The following is a 15,860-nucleotide window of genomic DNA, read 5'->3' as shown; positions in this document are numbered from 1 at the left end:
ACACACATACACACATACATACACACACACAGACAGACAGACATTTTCCAAAAATAGTCGAAATGGACTCAGCACACCTAAAAACGTTTGAATCCGTCAAAATTCGAAATTCGAAAATTTGCACGAATCCAATACTTTCTTCTATATATTAGATATAGAAGAAAGTAAAAAAGTGAATGGAAATTATTCTTTAGAGACTTTTCAATCATTGCAAAGTTTCAAAGTGACATATAGACACAGGAAAATCTCTTCATTTGTTGGTCATTTTACCTTGACTATTATAAACTTATTTCCTATTCTTAATTTATATATATTAGTTGAAGAACCACATGGAATACTTTAAAGATAGATGATCACAAAAGATCAAAACTGACAAGTAATCCCTAATTTTCTTTAAAGCATATTTACATGCTTACAACTAAAATTGCCCTCCATTTCATGCCACAGGAGTAGCTAAGAAATGAAATTAATTCCCTATCATAGTTCTCTCAGGTGACATTTAATTCATGAGAAACCAAATATTTTACTTTTTATAAATTTACTATTTATAAATTCTCATATAAAATGGTACAATTAATACATTGGAGCAGTTTTAGGAAAATAAATGAAGAAGAATGATGGGGAGGGGGGATAGTTCATTTCATACAATTAAATTTCACATTAAACTTTAAGGACTCAAGATATTCTCATTTCATTTGTATATAGCATTCTTTGTTTATTTATTATGTTTTTCAACATCAACTTTTATATAAAATGTGCAAGTTTTTTCTTTTCTTTTTTTCTGAAAACAGAAATGTTTAAAACCGTTTCTTTAAAACTATGCACCAGCTACTTATAGAACACAGACTAAAAATCATATGATATTGAATTCCGAAATAAATGAATGTTCATCGCAAATTAAATTCCATGCAAATTTTACAAGCATCTTTTAATAAAACCAAATGTGTTTTAGTGAAACAAAATGAAAAGGTAGTCTTTCAGGGAGTCCCTTAAACACAGTTCACTGAATATATTTGTCATTCTTTTAAATTAAAGCAAAACATATCAGGGCTGAAGTGGACTTATGCAAAATTTTCTGAAAACAGTGTGAAATTTTAGAAAGCTCAACCCTGTTAAAACTCTTCGAATACGCATACAAAAATCGCTGAAAGAAATCGTTTGATTTCTTTTTTTTTCAAAGTATATTTTTCAGTTTTAGAATGAAGCTGGATCAAAATTTTCGGAAACAGCAACACAACATATTCGGAAATGCCAAAAATTTAGAATTACAAACACCCCTGCAATATACAATAATGTAAATAATAGTAATAAAAGTCAAAATACATACCTTTTCACATGTTCTTTCATATGATCTTATACTTTCAATCAATGATATAGCAAATGGATAAAGTTGGTTTGCTTGATGAGCTTTGTTTATAATTGCCAAAGGCACACGAAATCCTAACCAACGTAAATTCCTCACCTAAAAAGTTGAGCAAATTGCATTTATAAAAGTGTTTAGAAAAAAGTCACTTTTATCAAATAGAAAAAATAAAAACATAATGAAAAACTAATTACATAGTTATTGCGACAAAAATATTTTTACTGTGTACATGTAATTTGAAATTTCAAGCAATTTTTGATAGTAGTATATAACAATACACATCATGTATAAAATAGAAAATCTTACCTCTTTGGCTAAGGTTATAATCTCAGGCAAAAAATTTATTTTAAGTTTCAGAACATTGCCTTTCCCAGTTCTGGATCTAATATTGTCAATTGCAAATATTCTTCCTGAAACACCCAACTGTCGTTGACTGACCTGAAAGTAACAAAGTCATGTAATAGAAATATTTAACATGTTTTTCAATATAGCATTTATTCATTACCAGTGGTACGCGCACAGCTTTGCCTGTAATAGAAAAATTAAAAGGTCTTTTGGTTCGCCTGTTATATTTACCAACTAGTGATACCCGCACGGCTTTGCCCGTAATAGAAAAATCAAAAGGTCTTTTGGTTCGCCTGTATATTTACAGATAATGTATGGTGAATTTTCTCGCCAGTTGGCTTGTACCCATCTTACGGTTCCACATTATGATAATTTCGTATCTCGCCAATTGGCTGGTGCCCATGTTACGGTTCCACGTTATGATAATTTCGTAATTTACTCGTCCATCTTATGATAGTTTTGTTCTTAAAATTGGAATAGAAAAAGAACCACATCGAATTTTCGAAAAATCGCTTCGAGGTGCATACCAGGGCCGTATCTAGAGGGGGGCCTGACGGCCCCCCCCCGAAATCCGAAATGTTTTGTACCGTAAAACAGAAGAACTTTTTTTTTTTTTTTTAATTCCTGATGTCAGAAAAGAAAAATGACAAAGTTTTTTTTTTTTATTCTTAATTTTGCTACAATTCAAAATTTATAATATTTTGAAGAAATACAGAAAAAGCAGTTCTAGTTCTCATTAGCTGCAAGGCACACTTGAAATTTAGACCTTTAATTAAGACTTCCTGCTCTCTTTCCCAATTCAATTCAGGGCAGTCCAGGGTTAAGGCAGGCCCTTTTTTCAGTTCGAAAGACTTTTCAAGTCTACCAAACTGACTTCTGTGCACTTCCTCCTCCAGGGTCGTGCACAGAAATTTTGGGGCTGTCACAAATGCTTTTTTTGGGCCCCCTCTATATTGTTTACCCATATTTTCAACCCTAGGTTTAAAAATATTGGGCCCCATTTAAGCTCGGGCCCGGGCCAACAGGTGTCCCTTCTCCCCTCTGTGCACTACCCTGCCATCCTCCCCCTAAAACTCTTATAAAACTTACACTGTTCTGATTTCGAGCCGGGGACTCCCCAAAGGCTGGGCCCCTAGTTTCCGATGAGGCGAGTATCTTGTTACCAAGATGTGCCAAATTCAGCTCCTTGATACATCCTGAGTAAAAATGCAAAAATCACGATTCTCGCGTTTTTGTAGCATAATTTTCAAGATCATTTTTGTGACTGATATGTTTCTTGTCTTGCATTTATTTAATGCCGAATTCAGTATCTTGGAAGTTCTTTTGTTATTGCTTGTTTCTTTTTTTTTTTTTACTTCTACTGCATACTGTTAATACCTGTAGTATGAGAAAAAAAATAACACTTACTGTATTCTCTTTCATTTTCTGCACTACTTGTGATTGAAAAAAAAAAGTTTGTTTCAAGAAATATTTCGTTGCATTTATTTTTAACTTAAAACGGATGTGTCTTACAAAGTTATAATCATTTTGTAAGACTGCAATCAACTTCTGAAAAGTGTGAATAAAGAGCTTCAAATAATTTCAACTGTTCGAGAGTCTTTGAAAATTATTTAAGATTTTGAAATTCCTTGAAAAGTTCTTCAATTTTGTATCTTATCAAGAAAATAAAGTATGAATTGTCCAAATGGCCAGAATATTACTCTTCCGTTCTTATTTTCTGAATATCTACACCATTTCTTTTAAACTATTTTGTACAATTTTCATACTGTAGGGCATTTAATGAAAAAAAAAAAAGTTATCAAAAACAAACTTTACTAAAAGCCGATATGAGCAGATGACGAAGCGCTTCCTTTTCTCCTCTCTCGTTTTTCCTCTCTGTCCATTAAGTTCCATGATTTGTCGAACAAGCAATTTTTATTTTGTTTGATCTTGATTTGCAAAAGAATGTATAACTTTTAAAAGACTTTTTTTGCCTATTTTTTTTTCATATTTTTGTAGTCTCAATTACCTAATATAAGGACTCAAAATAAAGATTTTTTTTTTCGAAAATTTCTCGGGGGAAAGACCCCCCGGACCCCCTGAAATTATGGATGTTCTACACCCGACTTAAAGGGACACTCTCCTGTTATCCTTACCACAACAAGGTGAATAAGAAAAGTAATAAGAAATTAAAATAACAACAGTCGAAGCAGTGGAATCATTAAAAATCGAGACAAAAAGTCTTCTATGTTAACATTTTTATGTGTTTGGTGTGTCTATATATACTATGTGTGTGTGTATGTTAGGGCAATGTGCTAATCCGGGCCCCTCCCGAAAAAAAATTCTGGATACGGCCTTGGTGCATACCCCCATGCTACAAACTAACTTTGCCAAATTTCATGAAAATCGGCCGAACGGTCTAGGCGCTATGCGCGTCACAGAGATCCAGACAGAGAGACAGCTCTATTATTAGTAAAGACAGCAGTATTATTAGTAAAGACTATTATTAGTAAGAGACAGCTTTATTATTAGTAAAGATTAAAACTTCAGGATTTTGTTTGCTAAAATTAAAAGTATTGAAAATTGTAAAACAGCAATTGTGTTACAAACCAGAGGGCAGAAACTATGCACTACAGCAGCAAGCACCACAAATTTATACTGAAGCTCACAGATAAAATTCATTAACTTACCAAAAAATATTGCACACACAAGAAAGAAAGAAAGAAAAAAACTGAAAGCATATATTTAACGAAAAGCACTTATTTCTAATGCTTTGCATTTCGCCTTGTGGAAAAGGGAATGTGTAAAAACTTTTACAAAACTACCCAATTATTTTATACACTTGTAAACACCATCTCATTAAAAAAAAAACTAATTTTTTATCTATCTCTTTATAGTAAACAAAAGTAAGGTTTCAAAGAAATTCTGGAACAAAGTCTGTGGCGAACCTGTGTCCAGGAGACCTCATAGCACCTACAGCCTTGAAATTTTGTACAAAATTACTTCGAGCCCCGGGGGGTGTGCACCTGGGGTTTTATTTCTTAAAATTCGAATTAGTTTTTTTATAATTAATTTTTTAAGCTCAAATTTTGCGTAAATTACCTATTATTGACTATTAAAGGGGTGAAAAATTACTTGCATATATTAACATTATATATTGTTGGAAAGGGTAGAATTTTCCGCATTCTACGCATATTGTTTCAATGCTCTAACTTAAATACGAGGGAGTTATTTGCATTTTTTAGCTCGAACTTTTTTAGGCTTAGCTAAAACTTAGGCACTACTTCATTAATTCTATCAGTAAAAAGCGAAGGAATTGTACTACAGTTTTCTTTTTGACACCACTGAAAAGAGTGGCTTTTTTTTACTCCAGATCTAACTCGACCTTTGGTTGAAAAACTGAGCTTCTATCTCCAAAGGAAAAAAAGTTATAAGCCATTAAAAATCAAGTTCGAATAATTCTCGTCTCCATTAAAACTATTGATGTTTTGTTTGGCATTGCCATAGTTACGTCTTTTCGATTCGCATGTTTCTTCTTTCCCTTATTCACAAACTAAAAATCTTAGGCTCAACTCAATTCAAGCCCCAAGCTAAAGAGCATAATATATTACTGAGACCATGAATATACAAAACTGCAGTTTTGCAATGCTCAGAAGCCCCTTAGCCCTTACGGCTCTGCAAGTTGGTACAAGTTATTTTGAAACCCGGGGAAAGGGTGCTTTTTGATCCAAAGGGAGCTCATAATGCTTTTTTAATCTGTTTTTTTCTAACTGACGATTTAAATCTTTGCGAATCAAATAAGATTGCGAAGCAATCTTCCCCGGTTGGTGAGCGCTGGCGAGCAGGGGTAGCGAGCAGAGCCTCCTAGTATTTTACATTAAAAAACAGTTTTATTCAACATAAAATACTGCTACCATGCATAAAATCAACGATCAAAGGGGAAGAAAGATATAAAATAAACCAGTACAGTACGTACAGCATGTAGTAAAAAAACAAATGCACTATAATTTTAGTGTACAGAAGATCCAGTAATGATATTTGTAACTTAAAAATATGAAGATGATGATGATTTATGATGAGAGATCAAACCGTTATTCTTATATATTTTTCAATACACAATACAGTTGCTTCACTTGTTCTTTTATAACGTTTCTATCTGGGGCAACACCCCTCTTCCTGGTTTCTTAACTTCACAATACAAGAGCAGCTTCCATTTTCATAATTTTTACATTTTTCTTAGATACTACTCCATGAAATTTTATGGATTTCCTTTCCTTGACTTTTAATTGTACATATGGACGATTCACTCATATTAAATTGTTGTTATACCTTTGATGCATTTTACAGTTGTTCAAGCACATAATCTTTAGCTTTTCTTAAATTTTCAGAAACTTTCTCTTTTTCTTTCCATCTTTACAAGATGAAACAGCGCTCTTAGTAGGTGTCATTATATTTTAACAACTTTCATTTTAGAATGAAAAATAAAAAAGGAAATGAGGAGTAGTTATTTTTGTAGTCCAATCTAGATAGATTTGTCAATAGAAATCTAGAGTTCAACTTCAAAATATCTTAACCAAGCATTTAAAAAATATGTCAATCACAAAGGTCACCTAATCAAGGGTCGCTTTCTGATGCATTCAAATTTGGCATAAATAATTGTAAAACTGAGGCGGGTGAAAGTATACTGTTAAAATATTTAATAAATGAATTTAAAAAAATATATTTATGAAGAAAAGTTTGTGCAAATGCCAAAATATGAACTCTTCCAAAAGTTATAGTGTAAGGAAGAAAATTAAAAATAAAATAACAGGGGAAAAAGTCACATTAAGATGGTTGCAGGGAAAGTGGAACATTTTAAGATCTTCCTTGAAAATGAACCAACATTAACACTAACTTTTAAAATGTGGAAATACACAGAACAGGCAAATCATCAAACAATATTGTCATTTTTCTTCCTCAAAAAGTGTAATCCTGTCCAACGTTAAACTTAGAAGAGAGTCTCTCTTCCAGTAAAAAAAAAAAGTATTTCAGCCCTTGCATAAACATACAGCTATCAGAATTGAAGTAAATTTACTTTCAACTTACCATTTTGGACCAGTCATCAAAAATACTCTGTGTGCTTAGCTTGACACGAAAACTGTCAGCATCGGATTTCAACTTCTGACCCTCTACATGATTTTCCCATCCTTTACCTAAGACATCCTCAACTCTTTTCATATATACTGACAGTTGCCTATCAATCTAGAAACAAATATCAACAAGATGAAAAAAAAGTAATACATCGTAAAAGCAAAAAAGGCAAAAATCATTACATGATTACAAATTGCGAGCATTTTACAACTACAGACAAACAATGGTTTGAGCATTGAAGAAAAATTTCATAAATTAATGAATTAAAATGAACAAAAAAAAAAAAAAAAAAAAAAAAAAAAAAAAAAAAAAAAAAAAAACGCACATTCTTGGAAGTATAACACAAAATAATTTGAAATACTCTGAAAAGAAGATAAGCAACAATGCAATTAATTTTAAAAATAAATATTTTTTCAAAAAACTTAATCATGATTAATGTTCCAGAACAATGAAACATGTAAGGAAAGAGGGGCATAAGTGAACACAGGACAGATGTGAACATGGTATGTTTTACAATAATACCATCAAGTAAAAAAACCTGAAAAATTTTCACGTAATGGTTGTACCAGTCCTACCTCTTGGCCAAACTTTTAGAGCAGTGAGCCATTTTATGTTTCTGTAGTGACAATTTCTTTGCTTTAGATGGTGTTATTTAGAATTTTTATCTCTGTCTTCTTATCGTGAAAACACATTTTAAACTAAAAAGCTACCCTTAATTATTGCTAACCATTATATGAACAAACAAGTAAATTTATGACAATGTTTCAATTTTTTAAATTAAATTTAAAAAAAAATCCTTTTGCAAGCTAATTCTAAGTTATGATAGGGAGGGCACTTGTAAACACAACATCTAGGGGCACAAGTGAACAGTTCCCACAACCTCTTCGTAATATTGATATTAGTGTAGGATATTATAAATGTTAAAAAGTGTGCAAATATTTACTATATTATTACTGTCCTATAATGAATTCGTAATTTTATTTTTAATTATTATTAAATATTCATTCATATGTTTTTGTTCTTTATTTTTTTTTAATTTTTTGTAACTGAATATTTGGTCAACAATTTGATGTTATACAATACTTACAGCAGAAAAAAAAACACCAAACATTTTCATTCAATTAAACTGAAGTTAAAATCATTTCAAAATACATTATCATTCCCTGTATGAAGCTTAAAAGCAATATACAAAAAATCTAATCCCATAATGGCAAAGTGGTAAAAAAAGGAAATAGCATAAAAACTTCTAAAGTGCAAGCAAAGTTGCACCATTACTTGAATTAGATTTGGATTGAATTAGAAATTAGAATCTTACTTTATATTAAAAATAAGTTTAAGCTTTGCTTTTAAAGGTTCCGTTACATAAGTTGCTTTTAGACATACCAAACTGAAAAATATTTTTGGTAGCAAGTAACATAATTTTTCTTTTCTTTTTTTTCTTTTCTTTCTTTTTTTTTGCTTTAGGCAATAAGTGTAGATTATTTTCACTCATTATAAATTTTGGATAAAAATTCAAGAATTTTAAGTGTAAAAAATGAAAAGGACTGTGTTTTTAAAGGTTCCATACATAAGTTGCTTTTATTTGGAGATACCAAACTAAAAAATATTTTCAGTAGCAAGCAATATATGTATATATATATATATATATATATATATATATATATATATATATATATATATATATATATATATATATATATATATATATATATATATATATATATTTTTTTTTTTTTTTTTTTTTTTTTTTTGCTTTAGGCAATGTAGGTTTATTATTTTCACTCAATATAAATTCTGGATAGAAATTCAAGAATTTTAAAAATGAATAGTAATGTGTTTGGAACCTACTTTCTAATGAAACAAATGTGGAAGCCTCATAGGATTCAGAATTTGTTTTAAAGCAAAAATATTCAATTTTGTCTAACATGTAAACATTCACATAAACTTGAAGAAAAAAAAGAACAGAAAAAATGAGCTTGTAAGGAACTCCTATGCAAATAAGTTCAGCTGACTAAATAATCAGAGTATACAGTAGTAAAGCTTGTGAAAATTGAGAACACATAAACAAATGAATTTCTTATATAATTAAAAACTGAGCGTATCTATGTATCTATGTATGTCCAAGCTTCTTCTCCCAAACGACAGTGAACTGACCATCGAACCAGGTATCGATGGATTCGTAATCTTCCTGTCTTCATGTCTGGCTATTTAACATAATCCTCCGATAATAATTAGCGGAGATATCAATTAAAAACTATCAATTAGGACACTTAAATTTCGACATAAAATCCCTATTTTTCAAAGGCTTTCCTCCATTTAAATTATTTTTCAGTGCTTCATCTCAACTTTCCGCAACAATGCTTTTATTAAAATTTATAGCGCTGAAGAAAATCATTCAGACGAAAGATATGTTGCCTTTTTTTATTCTCGAATATGAACAGGTGAAATTTTTGTTTTTGTTTTGAGGCTTAATCAGGTGATTTAAAATGTTTTTTTTTGGGGGGGGGGAGGGTCCCCAATCTGCTGCAAAATTTCACTGACTTTTTTTTTTGGTTCAAGCCTGAGTGTTGAACTTGCGTCACTTGACATAACTTTTATTTTCGAGGTGGACCGTGCAGTGGCCTAGCTACAGTGTTTGCCGCCCGGGGCGGTTTCTCAATTTGCCGCCCTTTTGTTGTGAATAGCTAACACTTTAAACTGTCAAGAGTGTTGAAATTAAAACTACAAATTTAATTAAAGAAAAAAAGGCGTAATTATTTTCTACGTACTTACAAAAGAAGGGGGAACGGGGCCACACTTGGAGAAAATTGCTAAATTTACGTAAAAAATTTCGAATATTGGGGCAGTTTTTGGGAAAGTGAAGGGAAAGGGCAAGATGAGTTTGCTTTCGATTTTATTCAAAACTGAAGTTTCTTTAGTGTTTCTTTGTTGGCGTTAGGGGATCAGTGGGCACTTCAAAGAAATGTTCCGAAATCAATGTTTTAATATGCAGCTTAGGCTTCTCTGTGAAGAGGTTAAGAAAATCGGGAATGGTTGGATACTCAATTCGAAAACTTTCAGCTCTGAAATATGCAATTTTACGCTTTCTTTGGCAACGCAGTTGCATGTGTATTCTAAGACAGTTGTAAGCGTTAGGGGAGGGAGAGGCACTGAGGCTCCTTACTGAAATATTTTTTTAAATTTAACGGCATCTTTGCTGATTTACTGGATTGGGGAAGGTTTGGCTTCTTTCTTTGAAATTTGTTCAGCACCAAAGACTCAAAAATGCAATTCTAGGCTATCTTTCGTAACGTTAAAGGGTTCCCTAATATATAATGGCATCAAAAATGTTGTGAAGCCAAGTGGCTCTCTAATGGAAACTTTCCATAATTGAAACCTGACTTTAGGCTTTGTATGATATTGATAACGTTCGGAGCAAAAGGGGGTAGAGAGAGGCTTCCCTCCCAAAAACTTTCTTTGAGCTGAAGTTCATTTTAGGCTATCTTTGAAAAGGAAGAATTAGCGAGCACTCCCACCGACACACATTTTTATGAGTGAAATTTTAGGCTATCTTTGGGGACGTTAGGAAAAGTTCTGAGGAGTTCAGATTCACTTCCTCGGAAAAATTTCAAAATTGAAGTTTCCAAAACGCAGTTTTAATCTTTGGAGACATTAGATGGAGGGGGGGAGGGTAATTAAAGTATCTTTCTCAGAAAAATTCCAAAACTGAAGCTGAAGTCCTAAAAACGTATTTTAAGCTATTTTTGATAACGTTAGGAGATAAAGCATAGTTAAGGTTCAAATGCTATTTTCAAAAATTGATATTGAAGAATCAAAGTTTTAAAAACGTAATTTCAGGCTACATGTTGAGCCCTTAGAAGAGAGAGAGGATTTTTCTCCATGAAAATTTTTAAAATTAAAGTCCTAAACATGCACTTTTTGGCTGTGTTTGCTGCGTTAGAGGATAAGACAGGATTCGGGGTTCTACCCATAAATTTTTAAACATTGAGGTCCAAAACCGTATTTCTAAGCTATCTTTGGTGACATCAGAAAAAGAGATGAAAGATTAGAGAGTTCTCCTACCTAAAAACATTTTGAAGCTATCTTTCAAACAGTTAGACTACAGAGTGGAACTGGGAGAGGTTCCCAACCGGAATTATTTGAAACTGAATACGCTAAAAAAAAAATTTTAGACTATGCTTGGCCAAGTTGAGGGACCAAACCAAATGTTAAAAAATGAAATTCGCTCACCTTCCATAAGGAATCGACTATTATGTGATCCAAAGTTATCGGATAGATTTTCTACTCTCAAAAGCGAAAAACAGAAATCCCTTTTACTTCTTCGAAATAGAGAACTCTTGAAATGAATGAGAAATCGAAGTAAACCCTGCAACATATAAAGCCATCCGTGTGATAAGCAATAAATTGTTTCGTGTACCATTTTTCACCCCTCCCTCCCTTTCTCACTCTTGTCACCATTTTCTTAAAGTTAAAAAAAAAAGGTTATGTTCCAAAAGGAGGTTTTCAAGAATATCTCTTAAAATTCAGTGTTAACTCTTTCTTACTGTGAAAAGTGGAAAACTTCATTGCTTTCTTCCTCCTGAAGTTAACTTCTACAGTCTAAACAAACATTGGTCCCATGACTGTCCACTGCTGCCCCATCAGAAACAAAACAAGGAATTGTATTGATATGCTATCAAGGAAGACTTTTGAAATTTTTTTAAAGAAATCAGAAAGTATTGTATGTAAGTAATTTTAATCTGGTAGTGACACAAAAGACTTACAATTCGAAGATTTTCTTTTTGCCTGCAGTAGCAGATTAAAACTATAATTTATTTATTTGAAAAATACGTTTTTTTCCAACCTCAAAAGGGTTAATTTTGCCGCCCCTCGAAATGTGCCGCCCGGGGAGGACTGCCCCCTTTGCCACTCCCTAGCTACGCCACTGGGACCGTGCAAAGCCGGGCAACGCAGCTAGTATATTTAAATCAAACGTTATCGGCTTGTCATGCAATAAAGTAATAAATGTTATTTAATACACTTGAAAATAACGACATCATTCCAAATGAAAATTGATGTCAATGTGTTACATTAATGTCTAAAAATATAAAATTGTGGGGGTGAATACTACAACTCGGTCATTATAATTCAGTTTTTTCCCCTGCTGCTTCGAGAAAACTCCATAAATTTATGCTTTTTCCACTATTTTTGGAGAATGTGAAGAATTGTTTAAATACTATTAAACTACCAATTCTTAGTTTTATTTAATTAGAAATATTCATGCCTCCTTTTGAACAAGAATCTTCAACAAAAGTAAAACATTCTAATTTGTTAAATTTGTAGTTAGCTCATTATAGTATTCAGCCCACAAAATAAAACAAAACATGCACCAGTGCTTGTATTCACTGGAAGCCCATTGTCATGCAAGTATACATCAAATATATTTCAAACTACCCCAGTGATAATAAACTAAGGCTTACTTGTTTGGCCCAGATGATAGAGCCCGCAACTGGAGGTAGATCTCTAACCTTACTCATCCGGCATGCTTTACTTTGGGGATATTGGACTTTAAATTTTTCATGCAAAGCCACTATGTCATCTTTCACACGTTGGATCAGTTGAGTCTGATACTCTCTTATGGCACCTCGAATATGAGGTCGAACAAATAAAGCATTAAAACGTGAAAATATGCGGAACATTTCATTGGCATTTTTTGCAGTCCCCAACTGATCACGGAGCCTTGCAGTGATACGAGTCTCCACTCGGTCAATCCGTTCTTCATACCTACAAACAAATATTATGAAGTTTAAATACAAACGTACAACTTCAAAACTATGCTACTTTAGTTGAAATAACTTACCTTCTCAGAGATGCCTCCCATGCTTCAGTTCCTTCTTTCGATATGTCTAGTCCATCAACTTCTTTCACATTTTCATAGGCTAAATTGACTTCCTAGTAATTAAGACACGAAACAAAAGTTTTCTTTTATTAACAAGATGAACAAAATAAACAACTTAAGCTTTGCTTTTGAAACTAAAGAAACACCTTAAACTTTTCCTAAGTTCTTCAAAGCAAACTGATATCAAGTTAAATATTTCACCCTCTATATTAGATGTTACTTGTGCTCCATTCAGTAATTAAGTATTGAAATGCTCATAATGGAGTATGTTTTAAAACAAATAAACATATTGTCAGCTTCAAGCAAAAGTCACTAAGTCGGCAAAACACATTTGATAGACTGCTTTAGACTGCTAAAACTTTCAACTATAGTTGAGGCAAACCTAACCGGCAGCATTGTAATGGATTAGGATCTGCATAGCCTTCACAATGTTGCCAAGTTAGGTTTGCCCGAACTAGTTATTTCCTGCTATTAATTATTTGTACAATTTATACGTTAAATTGGTAAACCTACAGCAAGAAAGTAGGATCTGTTACATGATTTGTATTATTTTTCAAAACAATTCAAAAACTTAAAAAAAACACAATATTTCAAAGCTAGACTTTTGCAGTTACTGATTTTTGTTGAAATGATGACAATATATTATAATGTAATAAAACAGTGTTCGTGCATTGAGTCCAATTGTGGTGCAAAAATGTGCATGCTAAGCACCTAGAAGGATGTAGTGACAATCAAAATAATATATATTAGACTTTCCAACGTGCATTTATATTCTCTCAACAAAAGAAGGGCCAAGTCTTCAAAATCAATGACTTAGGCTGTGACAGAGAAACTAGAAAGTTAAAAATATGAAAGGCTGTGAATATAAGATTATACAAGGGGAAAGGCATAAGTTTTGTATTTGAAACAGGTATATTTTCTATGCAAACAGAAAACATAAAATATTTTGTATCTAAAAAAAAATTTCAGTTCAAGAGGCAGTTACGTTAACATAATGAAGGACAAGTTCTGCTCAAATCTATGGGAAATTTGTTTCATCAAACGCTGATCCTATGGGGAGGAATAATTAATTAAATTTGAATATTCCAAAGGATTTGAAACAATAGATAAATAACAAATGCAGAAATTTAAAAGGATTTATACAAGCCAAATAAGGAGATTAACAAAATGTATTGATTGCTTTACTTCAATGGCATTCACATCAGCAGCATCAAGAGAATCACTTTTTGCTTCTGAAGGATCCTCTGCAACTGGAGTTCCTGTGGGCTGAGGCCTAGGAATTGTAGATGGCCTCAGAACTCGAACAATAACAGTCCTTAATTGCTCATGTTGCCTACGAAACCTATGCAATGAAACATTGAAAGTAAGTAAAGTGTGGTTTTTTATTCAATGTAACAAAATGTTTAATAAAAGATTCCTTACTTTCGCATTTGTTCCATTCTGCCTTGCAATTTTTTGTGAGCTGGACTAACTCGCCACACCATTTTGATATGTTCATCTCGTTTTTTCTTCACAATATCTCTCAGTAAACCTTGTAATTTATCATATTCATCATCCCACGTACTAAAAACTTCAAAACAAGAGTTCAGAACCTAAATGAATAGAAAACTCTTTTACCAAAAATACACTACTTCTGCTCTATTACAATAATTGTATGCTAAATTGATGCTATTAAATCTATCCATATTATAATATTTTAAAATAGTTGAATGTACACATAAATTAAGAAGACAAATTAGAAAAACAAACAATTAAATGAACAAAAATAAGGGGGGGGGGGGGAGATAAATTAATAACATACAAAATTTATTTTAAATTAATCAAAATTTTACAGAATGAAAAATATTAGTATATGAGATAATTTCAGTAAAACACGTGTTTAGTTCACTAAAAATTAATTTCCAGTACATTTAGTACATTAGTACCAGTGTAGTTTTACCCAAATAAAAGAGTTCCTACTTTATACAGAATATCGTGTATTTTCATACACAAAAGTAAAATTAAGCACTTTAAGCATCTTAGAAGAATCTCAAAAAATAAAAGTAAGTACTTTCTAAGCATCCTAGAAGCCCCAATAGGTTATGTAAGTACATCATATAAATTGTAAGTCATCAAAATAAAAAGTTAAGTTCTAAAGGACACAAAGTGTTCCAAACCTTTTCAAATTCTTCAAAAGGAATGTGCATCAGTCTCCTTGTTCCTAGAACCTGAAATATTGGAAGAAACATTCAGAAAGAGAAAACATCTGCAGTTCAGCAATAGAGAATGTTACAAAGTTCCAATTACTAATATATACAGTGGCGTACGCAAGGAGGGTGGCAGGGGGTTATCCCCTCCCCCTAAGGTACATGTTTATATGAAAAATTTGTACTTTATCCAAAGCTAATCATCATTTTTTATATTATTTAAGTTTTCATTAAATTAATTTTTAAAAAATTAAGAGGATTAAGAGGGGTCTTGAAGGGACACTTGTCGCGGGCGAAAGTACTGTTAAAGAGGTGGCAAAAAGACTAAGATGTTCGTTTATTTTCAATTTTATTAATATTAAAAATAAAGTTACAAAGACATAATGCACTAAAAATTGCCCAAAAATGGGGCTTTGAGGTCTCATTTTCGAAAATTTTACTTGAGTCGGCCCCCAAACCCGTTCTCTTACAAACAAACTAAAGACTGTCTAAGCTAAGGGTTTTCAAAATACTTACAGAGGCTCGTATCTCACATCTGTCCAACATCACCAAAGAAAGTCTAAAATTGCATTTTTTAAACTACAATTTCTAGAAATAGCCAGAGGTGTTTCCCTGAACTCCCATACTTTTATTTTCATTACGAAGATGGCCAATACAATCACGTTTTTAAGATTTCAATTTTCAAATATTTTCAGGGGAAGGCCTGAAAAAAATTCTCCTATTCCTAACAACACCAATGATCGATTGAAATGCACTTTTTAAAACAGCAATTTCGAAAAATTGCCAGGATTTACATCTTGAGACTACAATTTCCAAAAATTTCCAGTGGAAGGTCTCCTAACCTCTCTTGCTCTTATTATCACAAAAGATTGTCTAAAAGTGCATTTTTAAAGCCACAACATTGCAAAATTGCCAGTGGTGCTTCCTTGAACATATTCCTGTCCCAAATAGAAGCAAAGTTGACTGACAGTCACGGTTT

At 32.2% G+C, this 15,860-nt stretch overlaps 1 protein-coding gene across 1 annotated transcript in view; it reads right to left on the bottom strand.

The window, feature by feature from the left end:
- LOC129220050 (dynein heavy chain, cytoplasmic-like) overlaps window positions 1-15,860 on the bottom strand; it is a 135,385-nt gene that overhangs the window by 100,229 nt on the left and 19,296 nt on the right. Inside the window, exons 7-14 of the mRNA XM_054854389.1 lie at window positions 14,852-14,902; window positions 14,118-14,287; window positions 13,881-14,037; window positions 12,657-12,748; window positions 12,277-12,580; window positions 6,773-6,928; window positions 1,670-1,801; window positions 1,328-1,462 (exon numbers count right to left, since the gene is read on the bottom strand). Of these exons, the coding sequence (XP_054710364.1) occupies window positions 1,328-1,462; window positions 1,670-1,801; window positions 6,773-6,928; window positions 12,277-12,580; window positions 12,657-12,748; window positions 13,881-14,037; window positions 14,118-14,287; window positions 14,852-14,902 (1,197 nt within the window). The remainder of the gene's footprint in view (window positions 1-1,327; window positions 1,463-1,669; window positions 1,802-6,772; window positions 6,929-12,276; window positions 12,581-12,656; window positions 12,749-13,880; window positions 14,038-14,117; window positions 14,288-14,851; window positions 14,903-15,860) is intronic.

The sequence above is a fragment of the Uloborus diversus genome, chromosome 4, assembly GCF_026930045.1.
Source record: "Uloborus diversus isolate 005 chromosome 4, Udiv.v.3.1, whole genome shotgun sequence".
Lineage (NCBI taxonomy): Eukaryota > Metazoa > Arthropoda > Arachnida > Araneae > Uloboridae > Uloborus > Uloborus diversus.
Note: the sequence above shows the minus strand (reverse complement) of the source record. Positions and strands in the feature narration are given on the sequence as shown.